Source organism: Athene cunicularia (genome assembly GCF_003259725.1).
Source record: "Athene cunicularia isolate RWA chromosome 9 unlocalized genomic scaffold, athCun1 chr9_part1, whole genome shotgun sequence".
In the NCBI taxonomy this organism is placed as follows: Eukaryota; Metazoa; Chordata; class Aves; order Strigiformes; family Strigidae; genus Athene; species Athene cunicularia.
In genome coordinates, this window is record NW_020799110.1 from 1,579,997 (window position 1) to 1,589,632 (window position 9,636).

General features: G+C 54.6%; 1 protein-coding gene across 3 annotated transcripts in view; it reads left to right on the top strand.

Annotated features, from left to right (window-relative positions):
- Positions 1 to 9,636, top strand: part of KCNAB1 (potassium voltage-gated channel subfamily A member regulatory beta subunit 1) — a 69,406-nt gene that overhangs the window by 21,737 nt on the left and 38,033 nt on the right. The window contains exon 1 of one of the 3 annotated variants that reach the window (XM_026854790.1): positions 9 to 293. The exons of the other annotated variants lie outside the window; for them this stretch is intronic. Coding sequence (XP_026710591.1) covers positions 73 to 293 — 221 coding nt within the window. The 5' untranslated portion in view covers positions 9 to 72. Of the gene's footprint in view, positions 1 to 8; positions 294 to 9,636 lie in introns of those variants that run through there. 3 annotated transcript variants of the gene reach the window in all.

The window sequence follows — 9,636 nt, forward strand, 5'->3', positions numbered from 1 at the left end:
GCGCTGGGCAGCCCGCAGCCGGCCCGGGGCGGCCGGGGGCTCTGCGCGCTGACCCGAGGGGCACGGGGCGCGATGCAAGTGTCCATCGCCTGCACAGAGCACAACTTGAAGAGTCGAAATGGTGAAGACAGACTCATCAGCAAGCAGAACACCACTACCCCGAACGTAGTGAATGCAGCCCGGGCAAAATTTCGGACAGTGGCTATTATTGCTCGCAGTTTGGGGACATTTACCCCCCAGCACCACATTTCATTAAAAGAATCCACCGCAAAGCAAACGGGCATGAAATATAGGTATGGTCACGGTATCGTTCTTTGTTACGTTGCAGTGTAATAGCTCTTTACTTTGCCTCTAAAGAATTGCCTGCCTGGATGCATCTGATTTTGCAGAGGAGCTCCCTGCTAAGGTTATTAATAGATTTTTAAACTTGTGCATAACTGGATAGCCTGGGGGGTCTTAACGTTTTTGCAGGCATATGTATTTGTGATTTTATACAAAACCCACTTGCCTGGGTAGATTATACACAGCATGGTGAATTTACGACAGTGGTGTTAAGATGGTTTCTATTAAGTGCTCAGTATAACTTGTATTTATACTAATGAGGAGAAAAATCAATTAGCAAAGCATGTTTTGAGGCCGGACAGGGAAAGTTCCTTTGCATATGTTGTATGGAGTGAAAAGAAGTGTCTGCTGTGGGTACCATTTCAGCCTGGTCATCTCTCCCTGACTTTTCACCTGGTTCACTGAGTGAAGATGAGATCAAAGCCAGTTTGAGGTGAAATGCAGAAAAATAAATCGTGGGCATTCTTACAATATGCTTCATGCGTCTTAGAGATATGGATTCCTCCCAACCTAGGCAGGAAAAATAATGAACAGCTGTGACTTCAGCTGGAAGTGCTCGGTGTGGGCAGCTGATAAGCTCCTTCAGCTGAAAATGAGGATTTCTCTGACATTGGCAGTTGGTTTTTACCTGTCCAGGATGTCCCTTGCGGCAGCTCGTGGGTGACATTGTTGGGGCTGGGAGAAGGGGATGCTCTGCCCCCCTTGCCTGGGGCAGAGCGGCCGCCTCCACCAGCAGCCCTGTGCAGAGCAGCCCGGGGGCTGGCATGGGGGGGTCTCCGTGGCCAAGGCGTGGGGAGGGTGGCCAGGGGCACAGGGAGCTGGGCAACTTTAGCTCTGCTTGTCCCCAGCTCAACCGGCTGGCGGCAGATGCTCCTGCGTGGCCAGCCGTGCCCACGAGGACGCAGGATCTTACGGTCCGTGGGGTGATGCAAAGCCAGGCTGGCTTCAGCCCCGTTCCATGGAATTCCAGTGTGTGTGCAGCCCAGGGCTTGGTTTGGGCAAGCCTGGTGTGAAAATTTCAGTATTAAGTCTCCAGGAACCGCATAGACGGGGCGTATGGAAGCAGAGTGAATGGGATGCTCAGCTCTGATTTGCTGTGAGTTGCTTCAACGGTTGATAACTGCCACGGAGGCTTTGCCCGAGCAGAAGCCCGGCCTTTCCGGCTGCTCGTTCCCGTCGTTCGGCCGTGACCAACTTTTAGCAGGAGGTTGGGTGCTCCTGCCGCTTGCTCCCCAGCACCGTGTCCCCAGCTGCCAGCGCGAGCCTGCGGTGGGAGCAGAAATGTTGATTTAATATCTCCTGGAGCCAGGTCCCAGCTGGATGGGGTGCTGGGGGGCAGCGTGGGGGCAGGATCAGTGCTCTGGGGCGGGTCCTGGGTGCTGCAGACCGGGCAGGGTTTGGGGGATGGTGGCGGGTCCTGCCCAAAGAGAGGCAGCTCTCAAAATCGGTAGAACTCGTCCTTCATGGGATGCCTGATGGGGTAGGTGCTGGTGGAGTGTTGCCAGCCACGAGCTCCCTGTGACCCCTCTCCTCTCCTGCAGCCCTTGCTCAAGCCGTTGCACCCCCCTGCCTCAGTTTCCCCCGTAAGCACATGTGTGGGAGTCGTGTCTTTGATCATGTCATTCAGAGACATGAGCTGTTACCAGGCTGGGGCTTCTTGCTCGTTAGGCTTACGGACACTGTGTACTAATTGTCAGCAGTAATCTCCGCTGATTTCCCACGGGCTCCCAGCGCTATCAGTGCACCGACACGCCGGGTAATTGCAATTCTTTGCTGCCCACATGACACAAACGCTCCTGCAGCCTCCAAAGTTGGGCCTTTGTAAATCTTTTCCGGCTTACCTCTAGACGAGGTTTCGGTTCCGAGGGCTGAATTCTCCCGCTGGTGCTCGGCACAGCCCTGACGGCTCCCCTGGCTTTGGCTGCCCGAGACCTGGGGAATTGCATCAGGAATAGCATCTCAGCGGTGACAGGGCTGATGTTGTATCTTTATGACTAATCCCTGTTTCTGCTCCCAGATCTCACTATATCTAGAGCTGATTTCTCCCCCAGGAGAAGAAGTGGAGGGGAATTTGGAGGAAGAGCTGACTAAACCTCCAGGCTCAGCTGCGATGCTGCTGAATTGAGATAACCTTTAGTTAGGGAAGACGCCTACCAACGGGGATGGAGCTGATATGTTGTGTTCATCTCTGGGGCTGGTTCCTTAGTCCGAGGGAAATCCAGCACCCAGAGAAGCCAAAGGCTTCTTCCAACGGCTGCAACGATGACCCTGTGAAGTCCTCAGCGCCCTTACGTTGGAACCTGAAGTCCTCCCCAGTTTATTTTCTGCTCGAATTGTGTCCCTATTGATAAGCTGTACAGCGTGTGCTGCTTAAAATTAGGTGCTAGCTAAGCTGCCCCTTGTTTTACACCCCAAATACCGATACCCGCTCCCCCCTGAGACCCACTCCCAGGATGCTTCCCCACCCTGGCACTGCCTCCCCCGGCTGCCAGGCGCTCCTGATGCCAGTGGGATTATGTGAAAGGGAGAGACAGCGACTACGCCTGTGACAGGGCTGGGGGCGGGAGAGGAGCCAGCTCGGGGGCTTTTCATCAAACGACATGTTTCTGGACCCGTTCCAGCTCAGAGACCGAACTGGAATATGAGAGACAAAGTTTACAGGAATAAATATGTTCATTGGGGAACATCTGCAAATATTAGGACTCAGGTGCGTTCCCGTGGCGTTTGCGTGAGCAAACCTCTGCTTTGCATTTGCTAAATCTCGCTTTGTATCTTCCCTGTCAGACTGTGGCATCAGCCAGACGGGACCTCCCCAGACATCCCCTCCTGCATGCGGAGGGCAAATGGGGAAAGGGGCTGTTCCCTTTTATCCCTTTTAACACTCCAGTTTGGCCCCATTGGCCAGCCTGCCCAGAGGCCTGGGGAGAATATTTGGGATCGTTTCAAGTCTTTCCTTAAAAACGACGTGGTTGCAGTGCTTGGCTTGGAAACTTGTGATCTGCCGCACCGCTGCTGGAAACAAAGGATGTATTTTTGCATCCCTCCAGTGCGCAGCACGGGAAGAGGGCTGGCAGGTGGGTCTTCACCTGCTTTGGACCATCAGAAGGTCATCGCTTAGGTTCTTCTCCCTCCTAATTTGCTGAATTTTTAAAAAATTTATTGTCAGCCCAGTTCAAGATGTCAGTAAGGTGGATCCAGCCCTGGTCCTGGTCCCCGGGGGTCCTTGGCATGTGCCACATCCCAAACGGCTCCTCAGACAGACTCGTACCAGCCTCCCCATGCTCATCCTGGCAGCTTTGCCGTCGCGCCTGCGGCAGGACAGAGCCTCCCCCCCGAGCATCCCGGCTCCCCGCGAGACTGGTCCATGCCCAGGACGCGGCAGGGAGCTCGGCCCTGCGGGGCTCGGGGCTCAGCTCCGGCTGCAGCTGCTGCGCTGCCGATTTGGGGCCGTCAGCAGTTCAAAAATAGCCTTTTATGAGAGCTCTGCCCACACAGGGGCATGAGGGACCCAGCTGATGAGGCTCAATTATCTATTTGAGTTCATAAATAATAGATGGCGGCGGCTTTGACCACTAACTCCAGTGCAAGCCTAAACAAAAAATTTTTAACTGCAAAGGCAAACTGATGGAGTTAAAGGTCTGTGCTCACCCTTCGGCCGGTGCGGAGCCTGAGACAGGGTGCGGAGAGGCCGGGCACCGTCTCCCAGAGGGGACACCCATCCCTCCCCCCCGATGCGGGATGCCCAGCCCCGTCTCACGAGCCACTCGTGGCCACCCTGCCCATGCCACCGCAAGGCTGGGGCTCCTGCCCGTGCTGCGGAGGGCTCCAAGGACGGGCGTGAGTGACGGTGCCGTCGGGGACATGGTGTTTGCTGCAGGCATTGAGCACTGGGTACGTGGTTGCGTGCCACATTTTGCAAGGTCTGGAGCAGCTTTAGCAACCAAAGGCCTTTCCCAGCCACCCGGGAGGTGCTGAGCTCTCCCCAGTGCCAGTGCCGCAGCGTTCAGCTGCCCGCTCAGCACAGCCACTGCCTGGGAGGGCAAAGCACCACTGTGAACCCTGGCACAAGGGCTCTGGAGGGGACCGAGGTGGCCGGACACACGGGGCAGCTGCCTGTCCGCTCCCTTCTCCCAGAGCAATGGGTACATCTCAAAACCATGGGTGCCTGCACCCACAGCAAGCCCAGAGCAGGGTGGTCTGGTCAATTCTTAAATGGGATTTTTTCTGGCTCACTGCCCGGGTGCTGCCGCTCGCCAGGCTGCGGGCTGTGGGACCTTCCAGTCCCCGGTGGCACTGAGGCCACATTCCAGCGGAGGTCACCACATCCCGCCGGCTAAAAATTAATCAGCACTTCGCCAAAGGCGTTTTTCTTCACTCTGTGCCTGAAATTGTGGGTTATTGTCGAAGGACATTAATAAAGAGCTGCTAATGCATCGCATCGCAGCAGTGGGTGTGCTTCGGCGGGGGGGGGGCTCTTCCCTCCCCCCTGGAAAGGCGGCCGTGGCCTTGACTTAGCCGGGGTCAGAGCAGCGCTCCGTCAGCTCTGCACACCCATTACAGACATCAAAAGGCACAACGACAATCCTACGGCACCAAGAATTCCTCATCCCACTTTTCTGCCTAAATAAATACCTGCTGGCAAATATAATTAAAGTATGTAAGAAGTATAAAACTCTCCATCTTGTTGTTAACTCACACCTTCCCAGTGCCGCGGGCTGGCGGGTCCCAGCCTGGAGGGGAGCGATGCTCTGGAGCCCCTTCCCGCCCCGGGAAACATCCTGCTGGGGCTCCCAGAGGAGGAGGAACCGCTGCCCGGGGGGGGACGGAGCCCCGCAAACACCCGGAGCCACGCCTGAGACCTGTGATTACCGCCAGGGAAATGACTTTCGCCTCCGATCGCGGGCGGTTTCTTCCACTCCTTTGAACGTACCCCGGGGTGACCTGTGGGCAAAAATGGCAATTCTGTTTAAAGTGCAGATTTCTTATGTCGAAGCGTGGTGTTAGGAGGGCTGGAACTGCGTTGTAAAGCGCGCTCTGCGTGCGCACCCCTGCCACACGCCTGGCTCTGCAGCCCGGGCGAGCGTGGGCTGACGGGAGTCAAAGCAGCCTTCCAACCTGCCAGGTTTGCAGAAGCGCACGGGGCAGTCTGGGCCACACGGTTAGTTTGGAAACGGAAGATAAAGCTCTTCTGCTTGTCGTGGTGGAACCAGGTATTCATTTGCAGTATTTCAGGACTTGCGTCTTCTTTTTTTCCTTGCATCATGCTACGAGCATTAACCATAATAACTGCCTCATATATTTAGGAGTCCGTGGTTTAAGTGTTGCTGCAATTACAAGTAGTTTTAAGCACTCGCATGCGAATGGCACTATTATTTTGATATAAAATAACGTATTATTTCAGTAGCTCTCCACATCAGGTTGATTTTTATGGCTCATCGTCTGATCTTCAATTTATTGCTGTAAATTAAGACCAATCCACTGAACAGAATGGATTTACACTGAATTCACGATGCGTTTTCCCTCAGGACTGTGGCTTATAATGGCTACAAAGAGGGGAGGAATAACTCAGAGAAGGGGGGAAAGGAACCGGTTGAGTAAACAAAATCTGTACCGATTTGTGCTGCTCTCAAATTCCTAATGGCTCTCCAGGAGTTTGTAGCTGCTAAGTAAGGCTGTGGGGTCGGTGTGGTCTGGATTTTTCTCGTCTCATCCCAGCGATGCAAAAGCCGTGTTTAACGCTGCGGTGTTAAACCCAGCTTAGACGAAGTCAGATTTAGGTTTGACTGCACATTTACTTACTGTGTAGACTCGAAAAACACGGTCGTGCCAAAGGTACGGTCGCTCCCTGGCTTTGGGGCTTCAGTAAATGGAGACTTTGCAGATGTCTGGGCTGAGCGTAAGCACTGAAAATGTTCCTCCTCTTCCAGGTGTCGGACAGACCAACGTCTGGGTTTTTTTGAAGCAGGCTATAAGGGTGTTGCCAGCGTGGCTGAGGAGAGGCCCGTGTGGCTAATTCCCATGCGCAGTGCCCGCCCCGCTCCCCCGGAGGCTGTGGCGAAGGCATTGCTGCTGCTCAGGGTTTCTCCTTCTCCCCTGGAGAGACCCAACTGGGCCAAGAACCTCCTACACCAACTTTAGTGAATTGAAAAATGGATTTTTAGTGTTATTTCCAAGTGTTCTAATAATCTTCCTGAAAACATTTCTAATTCATTAGGGCCTTTGGAAACATCTGTCCAACAGCTGAATTATATGTGTTCCAACGAGGTCTTGCTTGGGGAGAAACACGCAACCGGCGGGAGCGGCGCGGGCTGGGGCGTCGGCGCGAGCGGGGACTGTCACACAGGGGCGGGGGGCAGCGCTGGGCATCGTCTCTGCCCACGGTTTGGGGGTGCCGCGTTGCCTGTCCCGCCGTCTGCGTCCCGCTGGGGACAGGAACACCGGGGGGCACCCGGGGGTACAGCAACAAGCCAGCACTTAGTCTGCCGTTGATTCCCGCCTCCCCGTTTTAGTCCTGAGAGCGAGCGCTGAGCTAAGGAGAACCAGACTGAACTCAAGGACAAAAGGTGTTTTAAAGAGCGCGTTTTCCATGTCAGCTTTGTTAAGCAGAAGCAAAATGATGGTATTTTAGGGAAGCTCTTAAATAACGCAGTCGCGTTGCGGTGATGAGCTGCGCGGCCTCTCCAGGCTCGGCAGAGCTCGGGCAGCGGTGCGAGGGCAGGGGAGCAGCCTGGGTGGCTGTCCCTGTCACCGTGGGTGGCTGTCACGGCACCGCTGCTCCCCGTGCCACCCGGGCTCAGGGTCCCCGCCGCCGGGGCGGTGCCAGCTGGTGGCTGTGCCCCCGGCCCAAGGCAGTGTGGGGCAGCTCCCCGGCTTGCGGCGGAGCCTGAGGTCCTGCTAGAAGTCACCCTGCTCTGCTCACCCCCAACCGCTCCCCGCAGCGTGACGTTTTCCATTTAAAAGCTGCATGAAAACGTTAATCTAATGTTTAAATGGATGGAAGAAAAGATGTAATGCAGAAACACTGCTAATTTAATTACTTGTGAAGCGCACAGTTTAAGTATTTAAAATGTATTATTTTAGCGTGGCTGCTTTGGCAAAATCCAGTTTGAATTTTGAGCACGCTTATTTTTATTTTAGCCTACCATTATAAACCGCCATCTGTAGCACATGTTTGTTAAGAAATTAATTGTCAGTAAGGAAAAGAGAACGCTCTGCATGAGACGCGGTGTGAGCCCAGAGGTTAAAGCCAGGGTGACGTTTTCCCTGCTCCGATTCAGCAGACGGCTCCCCTTCGCCTGGGGTGCGACGCGCGCTGGGCACCGTGGCAGGAGAGGGGCGGCTCCGTGGAGCTGCTACTACAGCTCCTGCTCCAGCAGCACTTCCATTCATCTCGGTATTTGGAGAAGACCCAACAAACCAAGGTCTGGCGGCACGTGGCGGCGGGTAGATGTAACGTCGGTGGATGGATCTTGCTGATACAAAGAGGGGTTTGGCTACCGTGTCCCTTACTCTGTTGTTCGGGGTGGCCCAGGCGATACTTCCCACCGCGGGGGTGAGCAGTGTTTGGTGGGAGCCTCCGGAGCCGATCCGGGCTGTTTGCTCCCCCGCAAACCCCTTTTAGAAGCTGATCACTCTGCGGGGGGCGCGACGTCGTCCCTTTGGCAAACCGAGACTTGCTCCTCGTGGTACCTGGGTGCGTTAGAAATGTTTCTCAAGCCGGAGATGTGACTTGGCTTGTTTTCCTTCCCCTTTGTGATGATAGTCAGAGTGTGCACATAGAGTCGCAGATACCATGGCCCAGTCTCCAGCAGGATCACGGGGAAGGACTATAAAACCTCCCGGCCGGCGGGTGGGAATGGGGAGCGGTGCCTGGTGTCCGGGGCGCCTTGTCCGGGGTGGCCGGGCGCTCGGCCAGGGCTCTGCGGGCACCGTGCTGAAGAGCCTGGGGAGCTGTTTTCTGGCATGGAAGAGCAAACAGAAATAATCAGTGGGACACAGGGCTCGAGAAGCAGTAAGCTTATTGAAAAATAAGGCCCTGGAGCTCCTGGAGGCCCTTTGTTGGTGGCATCCCAACCAGGTCCTCACGACTTGGCTCTAGCGGCTCCCAGCGAGGAGCTGGCACATGGCTGGTGCCTGGTTTTTGCTTACAGCATGTAAGAGTGGAGCGAGAGTCCATCACGGGGCCTTTCACTGGAGGCGAAACGCTGGGGTTCAGTAGATGAGATGCCCTCCTCGCACGAGAAGGCGCGGGAGGGGCGATAGCTGGGCTGAGGCTGCCAGGATGCCCCGCACCTACACCCGCCCCGCACGGGGCTTGTGTACGTCACCGTGAAAAAATGTGCCCTGTATGTTAACAAGCTGCTTCAGAAATATTTTGGGTACAAAGCTATAAACCTCTTACGGCATACCTATATTTTTTCTGTTGGCATTACATTTGCCAGAACCCCCCAGCACTGCCTGGGCACAGCATCGGCCGCGCTGGCTGCGAAACTGCTGCCACGGAGTTCAGAATCTGTCGAAAATGTCCTTTCTCTCTAAAAGGGTAAAAGTCCCACACAGTAATTAAAACAAAAATCCAGTTATTTTTCACAGTGGCCTCCCTGCCTCAGCCTGCTTATTTTTAGAATAGTTCGTGCAAAGAGCTTTTACCTAAATACTGATGCAGGAATAAATTGTCCCTCCTGTCCCGGGCCGACCCTGCTGTGGACACTCCTGGGTGTGGCTGCGCCGAGCACCCAGGGTTTGTCCGGGGCTGCTCAGAGTCCTTCCCCTTTGTTAGTCTTGTGATTTTGTCAGAAATAGCCTCTCCCACCTGTGGAGAAAATACATATTTTCCGGTTCCAGCTTATTCAACCACTTTAGCTTAATGACTAATGCTTTCCAAGGTGGGGGAGCGGATGGGGAAGGAAAATCCAGCGATGGGGTTTTATATTTTTTATTGTGCCTCTTTCAGTCTGAAGCAGTACCAGAATGAGAGAAAATGGCAGGGGTTATTTAGAACCCTATGGGACGTGTTGACTAGTGACGGCCGGGTCAGCGCCCCACGCACCGGTGTGATTTCCTTCCTGACTCCCCGCCTGGACTCCGGGTAGGGTTAGGAACTCGTTCCAGGGTTGCTGGGGCGCTGAGGGCTGGGCACCGCCCGAGGGTGATGGGGAGGCAGTGGGTTACCCACGCCTGGGTGTGATGGAGAGCTGTCCGGTCCTCTCTTATTTCTGGAAATAACTTGATTCATTCAAATCCTTTAGGAATTGCAAGATTTTTTCTTTTCTTTTTTTTTTTTTTTTTTTTTTT